Below are 13,825 nucleotides of genomic sequence, written 5' to 3' on the forward strand. Positions count from 1 at the left end.
AGAATTAAAAGACAAATCTTGATCAAATATTACTCCGAGGTTTCTTACGGTAGTGCTAGAGGCCAGAGCAATGCCATCTAGAGAAACTATGTCATCAGATAAAGAGTCTCTGTGTTGTTTGGGGCCAAGAACAATAACTTCAGTTACAGTAATACATAGTCTCTATGGTAACTTTTAATGTAAACTAGAACATGTTCAACAGAATTACATGAATGGACCATTGAGAATTATAAACAGATAGATATATGCATTACACTTAAATAATAGTAAGATCCTATGATCCTCAAAGAAGTATGTGATTTAGACCAGGAATCTGTGGTTGATGAAACATGGTAGGTTTATGTTCTGGAGATTCTCTTTGCATATGATATATGATTTAATTCAGACTTACATGACTTTCATTGGTTAGTGGGGAGAAAAACAGTAAAACCTTTATGTTAAGTATTGTGAGAAAGTTCTTCAACATGCATAAAACATAAGCTCCTCCTTAACCTTGTAGGAAAATGACTAATTCTCAGTCTGGAGGTTATGTCCTGCTGCAGAGTCATGACAGTTTAGATATGTTCATCATAAAAAGTAAGTCGGCAAAGAAAAAAACTGCTTTGGTCCACTCTATTCCCTTCACACCTTCAGGACAGGACCATCTCCAGCCTAAAGAAGAAGAACCAGGAACTGGAGAAGTTGAGGTTTGTTCTTGATTACCAGTTAAAGGAGTTGAAGAAACAGACAGAGCCTCAACAGGATGATATCAATGAGAAGAAGGCGCAGCTCCATCAGGTGTGTGTGTGTGTGTGTGTGTGTGTGTGTGTGTGTGTGTGTGTGTGTGTGTGTGTGTGTGTATTCACTCACACAATGAACATTTCAGCATCTTCAATTAGAGTTATGTGTCCATTTCAAGGGTCTTTGTTATCTTAATCAAGTCAAATATACCAATGGAAACAAAACTGGCTGATGAAACACATTGCAATAAAGTGGACCTAATGTGAAATTAACATGTAAAACCAGTTAGACACAACTGATATCCCTGCATTAGCAGATATTTGAGTTCATCAAATGGCCACTTGAGCTCTAAAACAGAGTCAATCCCCATAGACCCCGATGTAAAAATGGCCAAATTTAAAGCAGAAATAAATATGTTTACAGCCTGGTACAAAAAACAGTTTTGGTCTCTAGCTAATTTCCCTCTTCATGACAATTGTTCAGGGGGTGAATTATTATATAACTCACTCGTTAACATTTTATTAAGGCCCAAAGTTACACATATTTAGCTGCTTGATTGCCATGCTGTGTGCGAGGTGTTGTTACCAGTCGGTGCAGTCTGTGAGTCAGATCCACCCCTTGCTTCTCCACAGCTCCACCCTCTCGTCCAAATATGGATATGGATATATAATGAAAACAGCATGGTTGCTACAAATAAGATGTGTTGTATTTTATTGCCCATAGTGTTTATAAAACACATTGTTAACAGTTTAAAGTTTTATATGACAAAGTATTTTTCCCAGGCTTGTTGCTGCACCAGTACATCCCCTAAAACTACTATACTGCTTTACCTGATTAATGCTAATAAGTCACTCTTACATAGAGAACAGCTAATGGTTACAACCTAATACCATATTACGTATTACAAGTACATGTGAACAAAAAATTGACATCCAACATGTGAGTTAATAAAACGTCTGTTACCATCAACCGAACATGTACTTTTGTCCACCATGTTTTGGTATGTATGACGTCAACTTGGCAACTTGAATTTTCCCAGTCTCTACACTAAACTCCCTCAGGTTACATTTTGTCTGACTTGTCAAGATAAACTGTCTCTGCAGTGTTCACAGTGATGTGCTGTTTTGCCTTTTTGACAGCTGGAGGAGGAGCTGGTGCAAATGGACAAGAGCAACACTCAGCTTAAGCTCACTGTCTCCGAGCTTAGGCTCAGGCTGAGGACCACAGACAAGGAGATGCATCAGGAGATGCAGAAAGTAAGCACATACCTATGCTGCCCCAAACTATGATGATACACATGCTGCATATGCTACATTCAGGCTTTATACAATTTGATTAGCTAGAAACAGATATTTGATGTGATATTGTCACATGTTGACTGGAGTGTTGTTTTTCTTTTTCCTCTCATAGAGCTGAGAGGCAGATGTGTGGCATGTGTGGAAGTTAGAATTTTTACACTCTCAATCAAAATAAAAGGGTTGTCTAGCTTAAGGATGGGACTAGAGCCTTTTCACAGTAGACATCTGCACATGTCAAACCAGGAAAAGCACAAAATAATTAATAACAGTGAAGCCACATGTGCCATTTATCGGGGTCCAAGCAGGTTGCAGGCATTTTAATGCTCGTTTCTTTTTTAACTGACACGTGATTTGGATTTTATGTTTCTGACAGAGACGTGGATTCAAGCCGGTGAGTCTATTCAGTTCTCCGAGCTGCTCCCCCCTGATGAGTTTTTGACATTTTTAATAGTATCTGTACTGACATATTAGAGTTGGTGGCTCCTTTTAGGTGTAAATGCTCCAAGCCAGTAACAGAGCCATGGCTTAATGACACCACTCGCACTTTAAGACGTGTATGTAGACGTGCTGAAAGAAAGTGGAAGAAAGATCATCTCCAAGTTTCTTTAGACATTTTAAAACAGAGTCTATTGGAGTATCAGAAAGCTGTTAAAGCTGCTAAAAGTCAGTTTCTCTGGGGTGCCGGTGGCTTAGTGGTAGAGCAGGCGCCCCATATACAAGGCTGTTGCCGCAGCGGCCTGGGTTCGAGTCCAGCCTGTGGCCCTTTGCTGCATGTCATCCCCCCTTCTCTCTATCCCCCCTTCATGCTTACCTGTCCATTAAAGGCAAAATGCCCAAAAAAAATCTTAAAAAAAAAAAAAAAGTCAGTTTCTCTCCAATCTTATGTCAGTTAATAGCCATAAACTTCAGTTTCTTTTTAATACATTGAATACTCTTTTAAACCCCTGGTGTTATTCCTTCACTTACACTGTGTGAACATTTTTTAAAGTTTTTTATTGACAAGATCTTTGATATCAGGTCTTCTCTTTTGCCGTCTGTATCAGATCCTGCTGTCTCTCCTGTCCTGCTGTTTTTGAGAGTTTTGAGCAAGTGTCTCTCTCAGTCTTAACTGATATTGTTCAGCACCTCAGACCTTCCTACTGTCCTCTTGACAGCATCCCACCTCGTCTTTTTAAGGATGTTTTCCATACCATTGGACCCTGTGTTATGGATCTGATAAATTCATCTTTGTTGACTGGCTGTGTTCCAACTGCATTTAAACATGCTGTGGTCCAGCCCCTCATCAAAAAACACAATCTTGACCCCACAGTCTTATCCAACTTTAGGCCCATCTCCAAGCTTCCTTTTCTTTCTAAGGTATTGGAGAAGGTGGTATATGAACAGCTGCAGTCTTTTATTGATCTAAATGGCATTTCTGAGAAGTTCCAGTCTGGTTTTAAGGTACGCCATAGCACAGAAACGGCGCTTTTAAGAATTTTAAATGACCTTCTTTTAACAGTTGACTCTGGTAACTCTGCTGTCCTGGTCCTTCTGGATCTGACAGCTGCTTTTGATACAGTCGATCACAATATTCTCCTGTCACGCTTAAATACTTGTGTGGGCATTAGGGGTACTGTTCTGAAGTGGTTTCGATCCTACCACTCAGACAGAAGCTTTTCTGTCCAGCTGGGCCAGTATTCTTCGGCCACTTCCACCCTGAGCTGTGGGGTGCCTCAGGGTTCTATTTTGGGCCCTCTCCTTTTTTTAAATATACATCCTACCTTTGGGATCTATTTTTAGAAAGCACAATAGCTACGGTTACATGATGGCTTCTCATTCAGAATGAAATAAATCTGAATGAAATCATTCGGAATTAAAGTCTTTCCAGGTAGTTTACATGGGAAATATTCATTCCGAATGAGAGTTTACATGGAAGATCAGTTCAATCGCCTTTATTCAGGTCTGCGCAAGGTTTGGGGCAGGGAAGGTTTCTGATTGGATAGGGGGCGGGGCGGATGTTACATATTTACGTTTACCGGAAGAAAACACTGTAGTCCTCGCTCCGGATAACAAGATGCTTGGCGACGCCGTTCTTAGTTGCCTTTTTCGGGCGTGTTTTGCTTATATTCTTGAAGCAGCAGTACAACAACAACCTTGTTCTGCTAATGCTTCATCTGTTGAGGAGGAGAAGGGAGGCAGAAGACCGTGCTGTGGCGAATGGAAACCGTGAGTGCAACGAGTCCGACTACTCTAGCTCAGCCCGTTGCTGTGCAGCCCGTTGCTATGCGCACTATTACGTCATCGCACCAGAAGGGCAAGGAAACAAGCATGCGCAGAAAGACCGGAATGAACTTAAAGAGGAATGAGTGTATANCGTGCTGTGGCGAATGGAAACCGGTGAGTGCAACGAGTCCGACTGCTCTATCTAAGCCCGTTGCTATGCAGCCCGTTGCTATGCGCGCTATATACGTCATCGCGCCAGAAGGGCAAGGAAACGAGCATGCGCAGAAAGACCGGAATGAACTTAAAGAGGAATGAGTGTATACATGCACACAAAATTCTTTAATTCGGAATGACAAACGGAATAAACCACCCCCTTTAATCGGATATAATGACCATTTTTCAATCAGAATGACCGTTTACATGACCAATTTTAATCGGAATGGCCTTTCATTCTGATTAAAAGTGGAATTAAACTGTCCATGTAAACGTACTGAGTGTCTCGTTTCATTGCTTTGCAGTTTTTTTTCTCCCCGTTAAAGGGTTTTTTTTGGGGGAGTTTTTCCTTATCCGCTGCGAGGGTCATAAGGACAGAGGGATGTCGTATGCTGTAAAGCCCTGTGAGGCAAATTGTGATTTGTGATATTGGGCTTTATAAATAAAATTGAATTGAATTGAATAGATGATGTACAAATCTATCTGCCATTAAAAACAAATGATCGAGCCTCTGTCCAGGTTTTATTAGACTGCATCAATGACATCCAGTCCTGGATGGAAGTAAACTTTCTCTCCTTGAACAGAAATAAAACTGAGATAATTTTATTTTGCCAACAAAACCTCTTGGATGGCTATGACAGTGCCATTGGGACCCTTACGTCTCACTGTCATCCTTTTGCAAGGGACCTTGGTTTTATTTTACAGTGTAGACAGTGATTTTAGATTTGACAAACAAATAAGCTCTAGTCAAAATGAGCTTTTTTCAGTTGAGACTATTAGCAAAAGTAAAGGCATATCTCCCCAGAAATGATTTTGAGAGAGTTATACATACCTTTGTTACATCACGCTTAGACTATTGTAATTCTTTTTTTGTTGGTCTCGACCAGTCAGCACTGTGCCGTTTACAGGTAGTCCAAAATGCAGCCGCCCGCCTGCTGACTGGAAAGAAAAAGCGGGATCACATTAGTTCTGTCCTTGCATCTTTGCACTGGCTGCCCGTTAATTTTAGGATCCAGTTCAAAGTTTTATTAATCGTTTTTAAATGTTTAAATGGTTTGGTACCATCTTATTTATCAAAGCTTGTTCAGCCTCACACCACTACCAGGGCACTTAGGTCGTCAAACCAGTTGCTCTTGGAAGTACCTCGGTCCAGGCTCTCTACCTGTGGGGACCAAGCCTTCTCAGTGGCGGCCCCAAAGCTGTGAAACAGCCTACCTTTCCAGGTTAGAGCTGCACAATCTTTTGAGCACTTTAAAACTAAACTAAACTAAAACCCATCTTTTCTCCTTGGCGTTCAATCCATGCTAGGCGAGTATTCTCGGCTCTTTCTTTCTTACTTTCTCTTTTATTATAACTTGATTTCTTGATTTCTTTTTGCTGTTTTATTTATTACTATATTTGTTCTTGATTATTTATATTGTATCTTAGCAACTGTACAGCACTTTGGTCAACTGAGGTTCTTTTTTATATGTGCTTTATAAATAAACTTTGACTTGACTTGACTTGGCTTGACATGAAGCAATACAAAAATAGCGGTACTAAGTGAAAAGTTATCCTGGAAAACACAAAGATTCAAACCACCTGCAGGATGGCAAGAGCAGATTTGTACTCTTAACATTTAGCATTACAGGTCAACCACCTAACCACTCAGCTACTGACGAAACAGCAGATTGTTGTGGGTCATAGTGGGTTTTGACAAGATGAAATATGAATTGAATCAAATTCTTTTTACTTGCATTGAATATATTGGATATTTGTCAAAGGAGACTTGGAATTTTGGTTTGGAAAATAATACAATAGCAGAGGTAACTTTTAAACGACAAGATTTCATAGCAGCTGGGCGGAAACAGGGGATCTACCCAGGTGCAGGTAATTTCCTGACGAAAGACCAGGGGTTTATCCCAATACCCGATCTCGCATCCATGTTTCCCTCACTTGTCTCTCTTCCTCGCGTAAGACACGGGGGAGAGATGCAAGGACGAGATACGAGGAGAGAAGAAACAAGGAAATATGCCTTTAGAGAAATGAGACGTCTTTTCCTCTGAAACATCACATGAAGCGATGTCTGTTTGTGACGATGGCAGCAGCTGATTACAGCTGATTTCAGTTGGCTTTACAGGCTTTATTTACAGCTATAGAAACGTTTAGTAAAGTTTGTTTCTGCTCTGCACACAGAATATATATATATATATATATATATATATGGTAAAGATACAGTTATCAGTAGCAGAGCAGCAGTGTTTTCTCTCTGTTAACAAACACCTCCACAACCTGCGTTATGGTGTATTTTGAACACTTTTAGGCCAAATGTTTTAGGGAAAATTGAAATTCTGTAACTCATCAACCTCGCTCAGGAATGATCAGCCTCATGTGTGACTTAATGGAAATGACGATCACTGATGTGAAAGTGTTTCTTACTGACAGAGAGACTCTCACTGCATTTAATTGTACTCGTACTCGTACTCGTACTCGTACCCTAACTCTAACCCTAACCCTAACAGATAACAGATTGAAGAGACAAAACTTTCTAACAAATGAAACTTGTTTTCTTGTTCGGATTTTAAAGAGATGGTGAATCAGAAAACAAATGAATCATTAAACTTGGGAGTTATACATTTAAGTTTTATCTTGTATCTCTCTTCCCTCTGGTATTAAACTTCAGTGATGTGGTGTTGTATCAGATCAGTTTGATCAGCTGCTGTGCTGCACTGTCCAATTAATAACTGATATCCAATCAGTGGGGGTGTGTCGGTCGGTAAAATACTTCCACAATACAGTACTCATGTATCCTCGCTTCCCTTTCCTCTGAAAGCCTCCTCTTTCCTCGAGTTCTCCGAACACAAATTCTTTGCATTTGTGGCACCCTCTAGTGGCAGAATCGGACAGACAAAGCAGCCGCACATGTGCACCAAGTTTGGTTACAATTGCTAAAGCCATTTTTGATTTATGAGCATTTATGTAAAATTGAACTTAAAGATAAATGTTTGAAAATGTATTACTTCAAAATGGATTGATGTGTCGAAATTTATTTGATAGCTTTAGATCAGCAATGTCTGCAGATGATTCTACCAAAGTTCTGGGATGATTTGACCAACGGACTGGGATGAGTATGCAAAAGTATGATTTAGAGAAAATTGAGAACATTTGCAAAATATGACATTTTTATAGTAGAACAAAGATGCAGATTAATTTATAGATTAATACAGTGAAAGAATTTTGACCCTAAGCCAAGCCACTCTCGAGATAATGGCAAAAATGTAAACTTGATTGTTACAGCGCCACCTTGAGTTCAGTGAATGTCATTTCTGTGTGTCTGAGTAATGGGTGGAATTTACAACCCACCTGCCAATTTTGGTGAGTATTTGTCCTACAGTTTTTGCTTCATAAACACTTTCAGTAGAGAAAAAGAAGAAGAATCAGAGCAAAAAAAAACAATAGGGCTCCAGCAGCAGTCACTGTTTGGACCCCATTTGTTTCCTTGCTGAGGTGTGGCAAAAGGACAGTAACACAAAGTGCTGCTGCCTCATATTAGCTTCAGCTGTACTTTACTATTTATTTTTTCACAAACCTGAAATTGCTTTAAGAAGCGATCTCTGTATTTCCAGTATGGAGAGCAGGTACAGTAAAAGCAACCAATAATCCTTTTCCTGTACATTTGGGCATAATATGACATGTTTTTTGTGTCCAGGTGAAAGATCTGGAGACACATCTTCAGCGGCTCAAGTCAGATCTCCATAACAGTGTTAGCTTCATCCAGGAGCCGAAGAAACTGAAGGAAAGTGTGCAGACCATCTATGCCATCTATGTGCAGCAGACTGATAGGGTGGGTGGTCCATATAGTGTAGTAGATCCCTTAGAGCTGACTGGATACTGAGAGTTCATCACACAAACAATCTAACACTGTAACAGTGCAGGGTTAATTCCAGCCTTATTAAGAGTCGTAATTTACACAGAGTAAGAAATGTGGAGAAGTTACAAACCGTGTGTGTGCCTTTTCCAAGGTGGAGAAAAGCAGTATAAACGAACACACTGAGAGGGCTTTCTCTCGCCAGCCTGATGACCTGCAGAGGACTGTTAATACTCTAAGGACAAGGTTGGCTAGATCTGCTGAGGAACATGACAAAGCCTATGTCAAGATCATGAAGGTAAATTCTACAACAGACAACACTGCATGGACATTTCCTCTGACTAGTCATCAGGAATCCAGGTCTTATTTTTCTTATTAGAATTTTTGGAACAATCATTCAGTGTTTCTTCTTCCTGTGATGTAATCCTGAATCCTGAGCACAGTTTTACTGAAGACATGATATTCTAAAAGCCCTGACACACCAAACCAACGGTCAGCCATCAGTCAAAGTTAGGCTGTTGGTGAGCATCTGCTGCCTCAGTGTCCAGCACCACTGGCCCTCATCGGGGCTAGTTGGCCTTTTTTCTGCCGATTCAGCATGTTGAATTGGCATTGGCACAGCAGAGCCCGTTGGTCAATGAAATCACTGTGATTTGCAGTTCAGCTCCGCACACACACGAGAGAAAATGGAAGTGAGGAATAGCCCCTTTTCCACTGCAGGAACTTTTCTCATTTACCTGGGATTTTGAAAAACCTCAGCGCATTTCCACCAAAATTACCTGGGTAAAAAACTTTCCCACACCCCCAAACTTTCCAAGAGTACCCAACTGCAGGCAAGATGGCGGACAAGGGTGCCGCCATATATCCAATCCATACCGGAAGTCCATACCGGAAGTTAATCTTCTTCGTGTCTACATACTGAAGTCCATACCGGAAGTTAATCTTCTTCGTGTCTACATACTGGAAGTCCATACCAGAAGTTGTATACATACTGGAAGTCAGTTTTTTTGTTGTTGTTTTTTCCCCAGAAGTCGGTTTTTTAAGTCTTTTTTATATTATTTATTTTAGCAATACATTTACAAACTTTGAAGCAGTCAACAATTATAAATAATACATTTACAAACTTTGAAGCAGTCAACAATTATAAATATATATATTATAAAATAAAAAAAATAAAAATAAATAATAATAATAATAATAATAATACAATTATTTCAGCAATTATTTTAAATACAATCATGTTTTGTTTGGAATAACATTGACCCCAACAAGTTAAACCTACAAAAATGGCAGAAAATCAGCAAACACATGAAGTTTAGTTGGATTAATTTTTAATAAAAATTAAATAAGGTGAGCACTTTAATTTATTGGGCTACAGTTGCAACATGCAGATTACTATCAGGTCATTCAAAACAACTGAAAACCATGGACACAACAAATGTCATACTTACTCTTACATCAGTATGGTTAATTGTAACTATTTAACTATTAAATGAACATAATAATTAGATTGTCATATTGTCAGATGTATTCTATTATATTTCAGGAACACATGTAAACACAATATTACACTATTGTACTGGCAACATAAAGAAGGAGACTTGGAGTTCTCTTTTTTGTGAATAAGGTTTTATTCCAGATATCCATATCAATCTTACAAGTAGAAAAAAACAAAGACAAAAAAATGGAAAAACGGTAAAATAATCTATTTGTTTGATCTATAAAATGTAAGAAAATGGTATAAAATGTCAACCACTGTTCCTCAAATCACAAGATCCCAAGATGCAACCTAAAATGTCTTGTTTTGCCCCAAACAAATATCATTAAACATTACTGTTACATGTAGAAGTATATGATCTCAAACAGACACTTCACAACAACATACCATGGAAATGAACTGCATTTTCCGTATGGTTTTTCAGGTGCTTCAGGATCGCGCTCTCATTTTTGGTCTTAAATTTGGGGCGGAGAGGACAACCAAACTCAGATGGTGAAAGGGTTGTGTGCCCCAGACTGGCTTCATCACTCAAAATAGAGGGGTGCATCTGAAAAAAGGAGAAGTCAATCAACATTGATAGCTGGAAAACATACTGAACATGAACCATATTTTACCGATCTAAAGGACTCATGGTGGAGGAGGCACTACAGCTATATATTTATCCACATGTGTATGTGTATTAGTGCTCTGCATTACTAAAACATAATACCAATGTATTTTTGCAGACACCCGGGGCTATGTATACGTTATTTATCTGACCCGGTTAACCCTCGGGGAACTCTTGTTACTATTTTTAGAATATCTCCGGGGAAAAAAAGATGTATACAACTTGATTGAGCAGTACAGGGTTGAAGTTATACAAGCATTAATACACAAGGAGACCAGGCAAACCAAAAATTGGGGAAAAAAATGGCTTGTGTGCAGTGAGTGTGTGCAAAGATGTTTTACACCACAACACCACACACCACAGCTGCAAACTACACATCTAAATTAACGAACACATCACGCAAGGGCAGTAATTGTCTCTGACCAACATTAACACTGTTTACACACAGACATTGATGAAAGGGAGCACAACAGACCTTGAGCAGCTAACGTTAAGTTAATACCAATCATGCCCTCGTTTTTACACAACAAATGTAGCGAAACCCACCCTCGGGTGGCAGTAATTTGTGCATGCCGAGATTCCCCACATAGACGTCCCCCTAAATATTCGATACATTACATAGAATTGCATCTTAGAGAACATACCACACGTGTTAAAAGATAATGAAGATGACAGCGTGTGTAAACACAGCGGCACAATGTACAATGATAATAAAGTTGTCTAATTCTAATAATTAAAAGACTCTTCCCCCTTCCGCTCTTTCTCATACTCGTGCGTGTATTGTTCGTATTCTTCTCTTCGTCTTCTCCATCGTCGTCGTCGTCGTCGTCTTCTTCTTCTTCGGCGCAGACACAGACCAACTTCCGCTGTGACTTCCGGTAGGGACTGTGGATATCCATCCCATCCCTTGTCCGCCATCTTGTCTGCAGCTGGGTCCCTCTCAAACTTTCCCTGGTACCTAGTAGGGGAGTAGGACTTTCAGATTACCCGGACTTCTTGAGGGGCAGGACTGTTTGCTGAAGAATGCTGATCGGTGGAACACACACGCAGCGTTCCGCACTTCTGTGTCAGTGTGTCTGCGGCTGCAAACTTTATTTCATTTCTACAAGCTCCACTTCGTTTGTGTTTTGATGAAGGATGGGTACCGAAACCCAGTACTAAATTACATTGTCAGTGACCGTAGTAATGATAAGCGCTAACGGTATGGGTTCTCCTCTGCGCTCTGTGCCGGCGCCGAACTCCTCCACACACACACACACACATCCACCGACGCGACATGGTAACCGGTGAACAGCCGAGCAGCCGTGGTGGAAACAAAGTGAAGATAACTCGAAAATGACTCCAGTTGAAGGGAGCTACACTCGTTACTGTAAGTGACATTAAACCTTAGCGAGTAAGAAGCCAATACTTTATCAATACATGTGTTCAGCAAGCATGAAGATGTAAACATGTAGACAGTGATATTCAATATGCTCCGTCCACAGTCCCTCATTCACCGACACTAGTGTCATGTCTTACACAAGGACTGCACGCTAGTTCTGCTGATAGCGGATTGTTACTCATAAGCTCAAATGACAGCTGTCTGTATGTAGACTAACTTAGTTTGACACTTATCTTAAAATACTTTTAAACTTAGCTACTAGCTGAGACAAACAGCCCCTTCTCTCTGCGCATTTTATTGATGTTGATGTTTTGGGGCCTCTGTGACTTTATCTGTTTTCTGTGCCGTTGTGTGTTTTCTGTGTTGTCTCTGTCTGTATTTTATTGCTTTTTATTCTTGCTGTAAAGCACTTTGTGATTTTACCTGTGAAAAGTGCGCACGCCGAATCATCTACGTCATCACACTAATTTGAATACATTTTCCGGAACTTTGAGGTGCGGTGGAAATGCAAACCACACAGATTACCAGGTAAACAAATTCCTGGTAATAAAAGTTCCTGGAAATGTTGGTGGAAAAGGGGCTAATGTAAATAAAGAGCTAACGTCAAGAGGGAGTGAGACCAAAACAAACGTTTCCAGATGGTTTGTGTTATTGTCCACTGGTGCGCAGTAAATATGCTCTGTTCTTACAACATTGGATTGTGTTGTTAATATGCTAACTGGCTAACTAGCATCATGACGGTCTTCCACTTTCCCTTTTTGAATGACCATTACAGAGGGCTGACTGCTGGTGTGGGGAGTTATTTTCTCTCACGCAGGTGCAGAGCATACACTCCTGTTGGCTGTCGGTTCAGTGTGTTCATGTGCAACTTTTTGGCTGAAACGTGGTGACAAGAGGAGATGCAGCAAGGCGCTCTCATTGCCGCTAGTTTTCTGACAACAGTTTGGTGTGCCTGGGCTTTAACAGTGATTGTTGTCCACTCTGCAGGAGAACGTGACTCTGATTACGGAAATCAATGAACTGCGGAAGGAGCTGCATTTGGTGAAGACTCAGGTCAAAGATTATAAAGCTCAGCTGGCCACATTCAAGAAGTCCAACAAGTCACATCCTATCACAGAGAAACAGGAGCCCAAACATGAAGACGTCAACTGAGAAACTAAAAAACAGAAGTCTCTGAGAGTAACCCACCTCCTCCACCAGGAGCCATGGTAGCCCTGCAGTGAGAAACTTAATCACAAATTCACCATTAAGGCATTATTAAATATATTTCTATTAAAACCATTGTTCCTGTTTATTCACCATGAATACCTGACATGGCCTCCAGCAGCAGTTTTGTGTGTTCAGTTTAGTTTTCTAGAGTCCAGTCATAGGACTCCTTCAGACCTAAAACAGTTGTGCATTTTAACTTTTTCTTTATTATAGTTGGTATAAACCCATCTAACAAAGACTGATTCAGTTTGAATGGCCAAAGTCGACATGAACATGTCAAAGTAATACAGTATGTATGAATATACATCAAACGCATAAGTGTAACCATCATTTAGGGATTAACCCTTAAGCAAGCAAGCTACAGTTGGTAACTTTTTAAAATAACTTTGTCATATTGCTGAAATTGTCACTAAATAGTACATGACACTGTGAAAAAAAACGAACCTGGTTCCTCCTCACACCCCCAGTGCTTCTAATGGCATTTGCTAGAATCTGTCGCAGCTCACAGAAAAATCTAAGGAGCTGAGGAGTCTCTATCACAGCCGTCAATCATGTTAATCACTGCTCCTGAGCTGCGGTCAAACTGTCAAACTAGGCAGCGCTGACAAGTATGAATCAAGGTTCTGTTACTACATTGCCTATTTCCCACCTCAGATCTTTTCAGAAACATATTTTAGCGTACTGTTTAGCTGCAAAGTGAGAAAGTTTATGGCCCGACTGCCATGTTGAAAACAGACGAGCCAAGTGTCCTGAAGCCCCGACATAAAAAGTTGTTTGGAAAAACATCATTTGAACTGTTTTTAGCCACATTGTAGCCTGTAGCTCTAACTGCTTCTGTGTACACTGCGCT

The 13,825-nt window shown here is 40.2% G+C and overlaps 1 protein-coding gene across 2 annotated transcripts in view; it reads left to right on the forward strand.

Moving 5' to 3' along the window:
- Positions 1-13,035, forward strand: part of cfap57 (cilia and flagella associated protein 57) — a 48,356-nt gene extending 35,321 nt beyond the window's left edge. For both annotated transcript variants that reach the window (XM_050038768.1, XM_050038769.1), the window contains exons 17-21: positions 634-777; positions 1,860-1,976; positions 8,122-8,256; positions 8,435-8,578; positions 12,754-13,035. In XM_050038768.1, the coding sequence (XP_049894725.1) occupies positions 634-777; positions 1,860-1,976; positions 8,122-8,256; positions 8,435-8,578; positions 12,754-12,918 (705 nt within the window). In that variant the 3' untranslated portion in view covers positions 12,919-13,035. The remainder of the gene's footprint in view (positions 1-633; positions 778-1,859; positions 1,977-8,121; positions 8,257-8,434; positions 8,579-12,753) is intronic.
- The last annotated feature ends 790 nt before the right edge of the window (positions 13,036-13,825 follow it).

Source organism: Epinephelus moara, chromosome 24, assembly GCF_006386435.1.
Source record: "Epinephelus moara isolate mb chromosome 24, YSFRI_EMoa_1.0, whole genome shotgun sequence".
Classification (NCBI taxonomy): domain Eukaryota; kingdom Metazoa; phylum Chordata; class Actinopteri; order Perciformes; family Serranidae; genus Epinephelus; species Epinephelus moara.